The sequence below is a fragment of the Ovis aries genome, chromosome X (assembly GCF_016772045.2).
Source record: "Ovis aries strain OAR_USU_Benz2616 breed Rambouillet chromosome X, ARS-UI_Ramb_v3.0, whole genome shotgun sequence".
NCBI lineage: Eukaryota > Metazoa > Chordata > Mammalia > Artiodactyla > Bovidae > Ovis > Ovis aries.
In genome coordinates, this window is record NC_056080.1 from 124,958,745 (window position 1) to 124,971,309 (window position 12,565).

General features: G+C 43.0%; 2 protein-coding genes across 10 annotated transcripts in view; one reads left to right on the forward strand and one right to left on the reverse strand.

The window, feature by feature from the left end:
- The window catches only part of RTL9 (retrotransposon Gag like 9), a 203,013-nt gene that overhangs the window by 146,464 nt on the left and 43,984 nt on the right, over window positions 1-12,565 (reverse strand). For 5 of the 7 annotated variants that reach the window (XM_060408056.1, XM_060408050.1, XM_060408048.1 and 2 more), the window contains exon 1: window positions 793-1,040. The exons of the other annotated variants lie outside the window; for them this stretch is intronic. The gene's annotated coding sequence lies outside the window, so the exon portion shown is untranslated. Of the gene's footprint in view, window positions 1-792; window positions 1,041-12,565 lie in introns of those variants that run through there. 7 annotated transcript variants of the gene reach the window in all.
- Window positions 1,185-12,565, forward strand: part of AMMECR1 (AMMECR nuclear protein 1) — a 115,186-nt gene continuing 103,805 nt past the window's right edge. For all 3 annotated transcript variants that reach the window (XM_012107546.5, XM_042242389.2, XM_060408065.1), the window contains exon 1: window positions 1,185-1,699. In XM_012107546.5, coding sequence (XP_011962936.3) covers window positions 1,227-1,699 — 473 coding nt within the window. In that variant the 5' untranslated portion in view covers window positions 1,185-1,226. The remainder of the gene's footprint in view (window positions 1,700-12,565) is intronic.

Below are 12,565 nucleotides of genomic sequence, written 5' to 3' on the forward strand. Positions count from 1 at the left end.
TGATGCCTCCAAATATGTAGATACATCGCTTTGTCTAGATGTTTTGGCAAGGCATAGACACAACACAATAAGCTTAGACTTTCTGTTTCTATGAGGTTTCATTTCTATGAATATTTTACATTTGATTATTGTCTTGGGCGCCCAGAATGGGAGTGACTCAATCAAACGCCTCCTCATCCATCCAAGCATTCTTTGAGAAAATTTTAAAAGAATACTAGCAACTAATTATATACCTGAACAAAATCTTTCAACTTGTGACCAAGTATACTACCCGCCCTGTTTATCTGTAAGATCTGTGCTAACTACAGATATATTTCTAACTGCTTTGTTCCCAAGCCAATCCCCTCTCCCAATAACCCACCGGTGCAAGTTCCAGACCACAGTGAACATCTGTGAATCAGTGAGGTGTTGGTTAGGATTTTATTTTTTGCTTTTAAAGGTCTTTATGGGGCTAGGAAGGAAAGTTGAGGAACACGCATGGGGATATATAGAGTCGATTGGGCTGGAATGTCTGTCAATAAGGACAGAGTGTGTCTCTTTTACCGTATTCTTGGAAAAAAGATTATGTGCGTGTTCAGATGGAGTCACTGCAGTATGGCCCGTTCCCTGACTGATTCATAAGGGGCGATCTCAGGTGTGGAGTTCCAAGCACCTGCTTGATCACACTCCGGCAGTTCAGAACCTAGCGTATTTGAGGCCGGTGGCTCAGGTTCCACTTAATTTGGCTCAGGTGTCACTAACACTATGTGCGGTGCCCGTCACTGAGTCGTACTTTGGGACTTGGATACTTACTTCAGACTTTCTTGTTTCTCCCCGCTTCCTTCCCATTAGTTTCCCTTTCGCTCCTCCGTCTCCGGGGTGCCCACTTCCTCCCTTTGCTCCCATTCTCCGCTTTCTTCTCTTTCCTTCCTACTGGGCTTCCCGTCTCTCATCCTCGGAGGGCCGCGAGGCTCGAGGCTCAGGCTCGGCTCCGAGGAGGAGGAGGCGCGAGGCCGGCGGGACAGGCGCGAGGTGCCGAGCCGCGAAAGCGCGGGGCGCGCGCCGGGGCGGGGGCGCGCGCGGGCTGGCCGCGTGGCCGGGCGGCCGGACCAGGGAGCGGCGCGCGCGCGCGTGGCCCGCGAGCCCCTGGCGCGCCCCCGGCGGCCGGGGCCGCAGCGTGCTCGCCCCCGCCGCCAGCTCGCCTCACTTATGGGTCGGAAGCGCTGCGTGGGGGAGACTGTTCCAAGATGGCGGCGGGTTGCTGCGGGGTGAAGAAGCAGAAACTGTCCAGTTCGCCCCCCTCTGGCTCGGGTGGCGGTGGTGGCGCCTCCTCCTCCTCCCACTGCAGCGGAGAGAGCCAGTGCCGAGCCGGGGAGCTGGGACTAGGAGGCGCCGGTACGCGGCTCAACGGGCTAGGAGGTCTAGCCGGAGGAGGTAGCGGCAGCGGCTGTACCCTCTCTCCCCCCCAGGGCTGCGGCGGCGGCGGCGGGGGGATCTCCCTGTCGCCCCCTCCGAGCTGCGGAGTGGGGACCCTACTTTCTACCCCGGCCGCCGCCACCTCTCCCTCGCCCTCCTTGTCGTCCGCCGCCTCGTCCTCATCGCCCGGCTCCCGGAAGATGGTGGTGTCAGCGGAGATGTGCTGCTTTTGCTTCGATGTGCTCTACTGTCACCTGTACGGATACCAGCAGCCCCGGACCCCCCGGTTCACCAACGAGCCCTAGTGAGTACCGTGCCCTCCGCCGCCCTCTCCCTTGCGCTCGGGATGGGGCTCAGAGTTGAGGCAAAGTACGAGTCCGCCTCCCCGCCGGCCGCTGCCCCTGCCCCTCTGGCTGCCCCGGGTCCCTGGAGCCACTCTCCCTGAGTACGGGCACCCCGCACTTTCTGCCCTCTGAGACAAGCGCCCCACACTTGGAGAGGGGTGCTGCTGCGAGAGATGGCTCGCTGACTCCCAGAGGTGTTCGCTTTCTCTTTGAGGTAACTTCGAGGAGTTTTGACCCTCTCCTTCGCCACCCCGGCTCCCCATCTCTGGGTTTGGGAGCTCTGGATCCCTCACGGTGTTGACCTCTCCTGGATTGGGTTTCCTTGACCCCCAGTGAAAGTCCCGCCGGTGTTCCCGCCCCGCGTACCATGCACATGGAGCGTTACTATCCCATTGCAGCGTAAAAAATAGCAACTATCCAACTTCTGCTCTGCCAGTGATGGAACTTAGCTCCGGAGCCTATGAGCTTACCCATCTTTTTCCTTTGGGTTTCCTTGTGTCCTGGGGAGGGAAGACACATGTTCCCTTAGTACCTATTTTTATCCGAACTTACCCATTAAAATGTGTTTCTAGTGAAGCGCACCGCTGGCTCTCTCACATTTAAAGAGTGAGTTTTTTTTTTTTTTTAATTCCACCGTCTGGGTAATGGCTCATTCAAAGAGAGCTGTCCCCATAGAGCCACTGTCAGTTTGTACATTACGCGTGCACTCGCTTTTGTGTCTATTTCACTTTTAAGAAACCCATGTTAGGCTTGACGATTCGGGAACTAGTTAAACAGTAAGTGTGTAGGAATTTTTATGGTTTCCTCCGGTTTTGTACTTTTATTTTACCCTTCAAGTGTGTGGTTGAAATTGTTTAAAATAAAACTGTTACAGCTAAAAGCCAGGTTAATTCTAATCCCTGTCCATTTGGATGTGTGGGAGATGGGGCATGTGTTGTTTTTCTAATGTGTACACTTGAGTGTAAACTGACTTTTTGAGTTAAATGCTCAAGACGGAATGTAAAGCCTAAGGAAGGGCAGAATGACAAAGAGGGTGATTGTTTTTCTTATGAGTACTTAGCATCAATGGGTAAAATAATAGAGAAAAATTTCAGTGAAACTTACACTGAAAAGCATCAACCCTTTTTCTGGCTAAGACAAGTGCCCCTTGTCCCCATACCGTAAGTACCTAAATTGATGTTCTTTTAAAACTGCTTCTTTTCATTTTGTGAGATTAGGGGATTAACTGCAACTGGATAGTATAAACACTCTGCCTAGTCTAAAAATATTCATTTAATATGTAAAGTGAAAATTGCAATAAAGTATCCTGGAAATTGTAAATTCGTTTTGTTTTTCTTTGGCTTTGATACTTGAAATGTATTTCATTTTGTATTTTTGCTACTTTCCTGTGGTCTGTGCATTTTCTTTCAGACCTGGTTCCTTTTTGGGCATTGGTTCATAAGAAATGCTTGAAAGAGCAGAGACTGACACTTTGTCAAATTACATATCTTGATAACTTTCATAGTTTCAATTCTAAAAGCTTAAATCCTAAACCCACACCTGTACTTAGCCAATTTGCTTTTTGGTTAGGAAGTAGAACTCATTTTGAAAAAGACTGCCATGTAAAAAAAAAAAGTCTATGAAATATTTATTAGGTTGAGTCACTTATTTGTGACTTTTCTGCCTTCTCTTGGATGTCTATGGTGTATTAAAGCCAGTCCGGGGATGATACATAGGTTGGCTCAGCAAAGTCATGGAACTGCAAAAATTCTCTCCTGTTTAGTTATATGAGTTTGGCAAAGGCTATTTTACTATTCACGCTCCATTGCTCCAAAGCATATGCGAACACACTTTCAGGAGGTGCTATTTTCACACATTTTAAAGTGAGTTTGGGTTAACTGAATGACTGTAAGAAGAATTTTAAAAGGAAAGTGAGCTTGACCAGCTCATACAGAAACTGCTTTTGAAGGTGTCATTTAAGAGTGGCTACTTTATACACATATTTAAGTATTATTCCTCTAATACCCCACCCACTGGATTTATTTCTCTTGGAATTAAACAGAAAAAATAAGACACCCTTTGACCACTGTGGATATGTTGCAACAATGGTGAAAGAATAATAACTGTTATCATTTAGCAGGCCTTGACTGTGTGTGTCATGTATTCCACCAAACAACAAATTTAGAAGAGACACTGAACATGACCAAGGGGAGAATGGAAGTTCACTTAAGTGGAAAGAGGAGTGCATCTTTATTTTCATTTATCTTAAAGTCATTTTGGAGGTGGACTGTGGACAAATTTAGGAAAACTTCTTCAAAGCAGGGTTTGATCATGGGAGTAAAATAACTAGAATCACTTGACAGTGCCTTAGTAACCAGCACCCATTTTCTTTCTGTTTTACATATTTAATAGCATTGTGTACTTGTTAGTGTGGCTTGGTGTTGGGGGCCATAAGACATAAATAGATACATTGCCCCCCCCCAGAGTTATTAGTATCATGGTGTCATGAGCAGTGCTGTTTAGGTCCTGTCTCTGTCCACCGGAAGACGTGCTTTTGACAGTGGCACATTGTCCTATGGAAAAGCACACCATTTTAATCCCTTCCCAGGACCTTTCTGCCAAAATGTCTGTCACTGATGAAATCTGCCTTTTATGGGCTGAGAAGTTCCAGTGACCCTTCCACTCCAGTAGGTTATTAGAAATCTCCGTGATCTATCAGTTTCAGGTTTGGCAGGGAGGATGTCACTATAGGAACAGGCTGTATGGATACAGATTCTTCACTGTATCTGCTGTTTCAACTGTATCAACACAGCACGGTTGCTACTGTTTCCTTGAGTACCTACCTCATTGCAAAGAAGTAGCGGTAGCCGGGGCTTGGGAGGAGAGTGGAAATCTGTTCAGTGGAGGACAGGTAACATTTGTGTTCAGAGTGAGGAATGAATGACTGAATCCTTGGTCTCAGTTGTACAGCCACATGTGCCCACAGAACTAAGGTTCAAAACATGATTTAAAGCAAACATGACTTTAGGTGCATTTTACAATTCACAGAGCTTTGGATTTCTAGATGGGAACGTTATAAGGGATCCACTGTGCCATGTGTTGAGCCAGTTCTACTCCAGAACTGTCCTTCCCAACTTTGGCTGCACATGGGAATCACTGAAGAATTACTAAAAAGACAGATGCCTGAGTCCCAACCCCAGAGATTCTGATTTAATTGGTCTTGGATAGGGCCTGGGCATCAGGAGTTTTAGAATCTCTCCAGGTGATTTTTTCACATGCAGCTGAGGCAGAGGACCAGTATGTTGTATTCGACTAGGCCTTTCTCCTGAGATTGTGATTAATTTGGTGTGGGGTGGTTCCTGGGCACTCGGATTTTATGAGCCTTCTGAGTGATTTTTGGTAAACAGCCGGTTTGGGGAAACACTTGCAGTGTGGTCTGCAGACACATCACCTGGAACTTGTTCAAAATGTAGGCTCACATACCCCAGCTCAGACCTGCCGAATCTGAATCTGCATTTTAACAAGCCTCCCCAGGTGACTCTTAGGCACATGGAAAAGTTTGGGGAGGTGTGGTTCTCAAACTTTACTTCATAAGCTCCTGTAGTGCTTGTTAAAACACAAATTGCTGGGCCCCATTCCCAGAGTTTCTGATTCAGTCGGTCTGGGGTGGGGCCGTGAATTTGCATTTCAACCAAGCTCCCTGGTGATGCTGCTGCTACAGTTCCCAGGACCACACGTTGAGCCCCGCTGGTTCGGACAGCCGAAGACCTGAATAAAGTACTCGAGCAACTGTAAGGGAATGGCACTTTCACTGTCAGCTTCCAATGTAAAACTTCCTGCTTTCATGCCAATATCCTTTATCATGCTCTCTTTCTAACTTACACCAGAGAGACTGAATGCTGCCAAGATCATAATAAGAGTCTGAGGTTCTTGGGATGGTTTCAGTCCGAGGTGAGATTGAGGGGAGGAAACCCTTACCTGGAAACGTGCAGTATGATTTTAGGTGTTTTTTTCCCAGAAATTGTTAAATGTGAGGAGCACATTTTAGGAATAAAAGCAGCTCAGATATGATATCTTTAAGTGAGTTTTATTGATTTTACTAACTAAAGCCCCCTTCTGTTCCCATAAAAAAATGCTTTGATGATTAGCTCACTAAATAACATGTTGTCATAAGATTTTAAAAGCTTTTTGCTCACACTTATGCTTGCTGGATTGCATTTTAAGAATTTCCCTCATTAACAAAGAAACATAAAAGGATCCTGCTAAGGCACTGGGATTGTTCAGTCTTATATCTTTAATACTGTGTTGCATGTCACATCCCATGAACTTTTATTTTAATCTTCTTACCACCTTTGAAGTTAATGCAGTACTACATTTTGTATAAACCAGAGCACATAAAAAATACTTTACTATTAAACATCAATAAGTGTGTTTTCCCCCATTGCAGTGAACAAAATGTATTTTTTAAAAAATCCACTCTTGGACATGCAGATTTTCAGATACCCTCATCAGGTGTTTGAACAATTACCTTTTTCTTGTCTTGTCACAGTAGTCAAATTACTGTTTGTCGGTGTGCTTGGGAGGAATTGGGTTGCTGTAGGGAGGTGAGAGGTAGGCACTTTGTTTCATTAGAACAGTAATGATCCTATCACATGTTAGTAAGAAAGATGATTTGATAATACAGCTCAGGTCAAAATGATATTAAATCAGCATTTTAAGCACAGACTATTTCTGTTAAGTCCCTTTTGGATGAAGACTGACCAGAATAGCTGGAAGATGTATGTTTCTCCTAGATGATGCTACTAAGCCATTACAGATTTCCTCATCTATGCTAGTGTAATGATCGTAATGTATAGTTCTTTTAAAATAATAGTCTGAAAAATTGTTGAGCATTTTGGGAGGTATTATATGGGTTGTTTTTCAACAAGGTCTATTTCCATTGGAAGGCAATCTGGTGTCCTATCTTACAGAAAAGAAAGCAGGGCATGCCCCCAGTTGTCATTTATGCTGTGAAAACCTTCAGTGACTGAAATGGTAGGCTATAGAAATATAAATTACAAAATTATTTTTACATCCATGCATGAAGGTGTATGTAGGGCAAGGTATATTTAGTTACAAAGGAAAACTCGATGCTTATTTTACCTTCTTCCCCATATGGCCAAAGGGAGTGATAACCTAGCTCATAATTTTTCGTGCTTATGAATTGTGTTTGTGCTACATTCAGGTCCCAGTTAGTTGATAGCAACCAAGAAGGACCTCTAAGTCCAGTGGGAAGAAAGACCACTACTGAGAAAGAGAAAACTGCTCTGTTAGCCCACGCATATATTGTTTTTTTTCTCTAAGTATGTGTTTCTCAGAAACAGACTAACATTCACATTGTTGTCTTTAAAAGACTGCACACTTTTTGCAATTGTGTTAAAACACTATATCCTATTACTGCAGTTTATTATAATTTTGAAGTCAGTTGTGCTTCCCATTAACAGACCATCTTTTTGAGAATGTATGTGTGTGAAACACTAAAACTTGTGCAATGAGATTAGTCAGAGTTCCCTATTTCAATAGGCGTTTTTCTGTTCTCTCCATGTCACACATGCTTGCCTGTTTTAAAGCAGCACAATGACCAGGGCTTTTACATTTAAATTTTCTTAAATAGTCTTTTTTCCCCCCCAACTTGTGTAATAATGTCTTTTTGATACTGTTCTGAATCAATTAAGCTAAGTGCATGAGGACCAGCAGTAAAACCCAGGGGCTGCCAAGAATGGACCTTCAGTGTGTAAGCTGTCTTTCCACAATCAGTAATTGGGCAGTTGCTCAGAGGACACTGGAGACAGTGTGGGAAGCCAGTGGTTGTGTAGGTGGGAAGAGTAGATTCCCAACAGTGAACTTATTTAGAGTTGAGCTTCTGTAGTTACAGTGTTGCTAAGAGCAAAAATGAGCCACAAGCTTATGTAGTAGAAAGAAAAGTGCCCAAAGGAAAAAGTATGGTGTAATAATGTAGTTGGTTGGGTGGGGCATATTTTATGTTTGGTCCAACCATAAGTGGCATCTTTTCTATCACGTGTGGGTGTATTTTCTACAGCTGTTAGTGTACCATACTTTCAAACTTGCTCACCTGTAAAAATGTTAGTGTTGAATAGCTGAGTGGAAATTATATGTCACTGGGGAAGAAACCTGTTTTTTTTTTTTTTTTTCTTATTAGCATATACATTTCGCTGAGTTCCGTGGTTGGAAACTAGAGAAATAGAAGAATAATTCTATCCTCACAGAGCTCACAGTGTTGTTTAAGATATGATACTTAACATGCTTGCAGAGCAATATATAGATGATTATAGGTGAATTAGACGCATGAAAAGTACTGTGCATGAGCATGGTAATGACATGGGGTATAGGAGTGGCCAAGAAGAAGGCTTTGGGGAGAGGACAACTTTCGAGCCAGGTTTTTAAACGGCAGAAGCACAGAGATTATTGGTAAGAGCCTGTGAACAGTAGATCTAGAAGTCTTACTTGGTTGTTCTCAAACCGGTTGCTGTCACCGCCACACCCCTTGCCACAGCACTTGGGGATTCCCAGCAGCTGTCTTCAGTCAGCAACTTAAACACTCAGCATTTGCCATACCACTCCCCTTGCTCTAAGCTCATAAAACTTCAAGGAAATGGAAAGTAGCCTTTTGGCTTGGGAACCTTCTGAGAATGCTGCATGAGAAATATTGGATCTGATTATAGTTTTTCATGTTAGGAAGGAAACAGAATTTGTAGACGAGTCCTCTAGAATGCAGGATGAATTAGAAGAGGAGCCTAAAGGTAGGAGAGAACAGTGAGACTTAAGGTGATGAGGGCACAAGGAATGGACCCCAGGGACATAGTTTGTGAATCTAGGAAGGTTGGAAAATCAAGAAGTGGAAGGAGTTATCAGTGTATGCAGGGACTCGCACTCTAGGGCCAGGTTTTGTGTAGGAGTGTGGAAAGGTCCCAGCTCACCTGTTTTTTGGCTCCCATCATTGCCTCTTCTTTTCTTGGCTCTGTGCCTAGCTATTCTTGTGCTCAGGAAAAGTTTGTTCAACAGCTCTGTTGGAATTGCTGTGAAATTTGATTCAAGTGTAAGGACCTTCCTTCCACCTTTCACCTATTCCCAACTGTATCTAATTTGAGAGAAAGGAGTAGAAGACATGTTGGTTTGATTGAATTTGGATTGACTATGAAGATAGCTGAGATAGCTTTTGGACAAGGACCTGAAATTAGGTGATTGCATGTGAGTAAAGAGGCATTATGGGGGGAAATCTACCAAATTCCCATTGCTGGGGCAGGTGAATGTAAGAGAGGCTTTGAACATAATTCAGAATTTATAAATCTGAGGAACCAGGAGGAACGGTGGTGCCACTAAAAATCATGGTGGCGGAGGGGATCAGTTCAGTCGTTTAGTCGTGTCCCTCTTTGTGACCCCGTGGACTGCAGCACGCCAGGCTTCCCTGTCGATCACCAACTCCTGTAGCTTGCTCAGACTCATGTCCATTGAGTTGGTGATGCCATCCAACCATCTCATCCTCTTTCGTCCCCTTCTCCTCCTGCCTTCAATCTTTCCCAGCATCAGGGTATTTGCCAGTGAGTCAGCTCTTTGCATCAGGTGGCCAAAGTATTGGAGCTTCAGCATCAGTCTTTCCGATGAATATTCAGGACAAATTTCCTTTAGGATAGACTGGTTTGATCTCCTTGCAGTCCAAGGGACTCTCAAGAGTCTTCTAGAAATAAATAATTGGTCTGGTGAAATCAGATTTTTAATATGTATATTTCAGGTGTTGGCAGTTATCAATGTCATTTCTTTTTTAATTAACAGCCACAGAGCAGCAAAGAGCTATTGTGATGATTTGGTTGGTCTCTTGGGATCTCTTCAACCTCCCTTTCTCCCCCGCTGCAGCTTTGAGCTGCTGAGATGGGTAGAGATCAGTGATAGTTTTCAGCTTTGTCAGTGGAAATACTGACAGAATGTTGGGTTCCCTACTGTAGGTTTATATATTTTCTCAGTCTTCAGGCTTATCAGTTTGAAAGCAGTCAGTGAATTTCTAATTTCCTTATGTGTATATCATAGCATAGCTTTCAACAAAATAGAGCCTTGTGGAAGACCATCTCAGGAACTTGTAATTTTAGGTCTTAGATGAAAGGAAATTTCTGAAGGATAGAAAGTACTGTCTGGTAGGTCCTGTGTCCTCAAGCTTAGAAAGTAAAGAATCAAACTGGATCTGTTTTGCATCCTTGCTCATTGATCAAAGAGAGTTATTATCAATGGAAAGGATCAGCCATATTGCTTTGTGATCTTTGCAATCTTCAGTGGATGGGCAAATGTGAAAAATTCTGCTTGAGTACAGGCCTATTAATTCTAGTTTTTAAAATAAGGTCTGTGATAGTCTTGATGATTCTTGCCTTTCCTCTATCTGTTTCATTTTACAGATAATCCACACTGTGACCCAAAGCCACATGCAATGCTGGGAGAGCACAGTTGACTGTATTATGCAATATCCTGCCGGAAGATGCTGACCAGCTCTCTAGTAATGGAAAGTAGTGAGATTGACCTAACTGCCTATGTAGCTTGCCTTGCCATTCCATATACTTTCTGTAAGCATATTACACACAACTCTAGTTAACATATCTTATGGTGAGATCTTAGATTGCTGCAGGGTGGTGACACCAGATTCTCAGCTTTGCTTCAGGCACTGGTGGATCTTTGAGTCATTCTCATAGTATGGAATTTATGAAAAATCAGCTTTGGTGTTGTCATCCTGAAGGCCACCGCACTGTGTCTGCCTCAAAGAAATGCTCCCGTACTAGTCACATTGATGTGCTTCTTCTCTGTGACTTTAGTATTGCTTATGTAGCCTAAAAATCACATGGTTAAGTGTAGGTAGTTTGGGGTGCAAATAAGTTATATAACTGGTAAAACTTAGACTTCAAGCACAAACCTTATTGTAGTAAGAGAAATACTCTCTGCATCCTGATTTTGAACAGCAGTGAGGTAAGTGTTTAGATGATGGGTGCTTTTTTCACTTAAAAAAAAAAGATGGTAAGTGGAAGACAGTGTTGCTGATTTATTCACTAAAGAAGAATTTCATGAAGTCTTCTGGCCTTTTTTCCATGTTAGATTATTGTTCTCAATGCATTTTGTCAAATTCCCCATGATTAAAACAAACTCTCATGCTTCTTTTGTATTAAGAACAAAATCTTCCCAATAGCTTGGCCAGGTACTTGATTTTGTGGAATAGCTCTTTGATGGTAGGAGTAGGGGGCCAGGCAGTCAGTGATTAAAAATTCTTATTCAATTCGTGGATCCATCTGCCCCACACCCTTGTCAGTTCAAACTCCACCCCCCCCCCATGAGAACAAATAGGAATGATACTGCTTTCTATTTCTCTGACACTAATGAAGTGATATGTGGTTTGTGGTATATTTCACTCCACAAACTCCTCTAACCATTGCCCTGTTCAGCAAGTTGTTTTGCAGAAATCCACCCTTTCACACTGAAAGCAAAGCTCTGTGGAGAAAGAGAGTCACATAGAGCTGGAGGTAGGAGTAGAGGGCATGTGGGAATCAGGGAAGGAGAAAAAATAAGATTGTTGTCAAATAAGGTGACACCTGGATTGAGGGCAGATAAAGGGACCGAGTGCCAAGTCTGGAGCAGGACTGTTACAAGAGGCGTATTTTACATGATACAAACCTAGGTGTTCTTCCTTTAGGACCAAGGGTTGGTGGCACTCTGGTTAGAAAGAAATGATGGCTTCCAGCCACAGATGCACAGCATGACGTTTAACAACATAAGAGAGCTTGTGTATGAGTCCCCCAAGTGCTCCCTAGAGACCACGTTGATAATCATTCATATTGTGTCCTCGGATTGAGGCCTCTGGGTGAGTTTAGACAAGTAGCTTAAGTATTTTGTTTAGTCACTCAGTTGTATCCGACTCTTTGCTTAAGTATAGCCCAAGTGGATAAATGTTGCCGCTCTCCGGTCATTAATCCTTTTTTTCTTAATGTGTCAATGAGTATAGTTACAAATCCTCAGGTATTCAGATGTGTCTTATTTTTAGGCCCATGTATTTAGGTATTAATAGCCTCTTCTTAGACGTAGGAAGTTTCTTTTATATAGCTTGCTCACAGATATTCTCTATCACAAAGATTATGAAACAGATACTATGAAAGGAGAGACCCAGCTGCAATTTCTGAATGCAGAATACAGTCGTATGAAGGCATCCTACTTAGCATGCTCAGCTCACTGTACCTTGTCTCCAGTGTCTCTTTAACAGGACCCACTATGGTCAGTTTAGTTTGTACATTACATTCTCAGAGATAACTGGAGCACCAGCTGTTTTTGGTTAATGACTTCCTCTTCTATCATATAGATGTATATCAATTTTAGCAAGTATTTTTTATTGTGGTAAAAAATACATAACATGTGATTGATCCTGTCAACATGTTTTTAAGTGTATAGTACTGTTAACTATAAGCACCATGTTTAGCTCATTTTTAAAGGTATGTAATAGTGTCTCTACCTCAAGCAACTAAGTTTTCATAGGAATGTTGGAATCTTTTAAAATGTCATCTCACCAACCCATATTAGAGGTGCATGAAGCCTATATGCAGGAGAGCCTAATTTAGACTTTGAAGTATTATTTATTTTTCCACACTTATTGAAAATTATGAATAAACTAGATTCAAGGCGTTATAGGCAGAAACAACCATTTAAAAAAAGTTAAATTTCAAGCTAGTAGCATTTCAGTTAGTATTTGACCTGGCATTTATCATTTCTTTTACTAGTACACAGAAGAATTATACAAAACCGATCTTAATGACCCAGCTAACCACGAT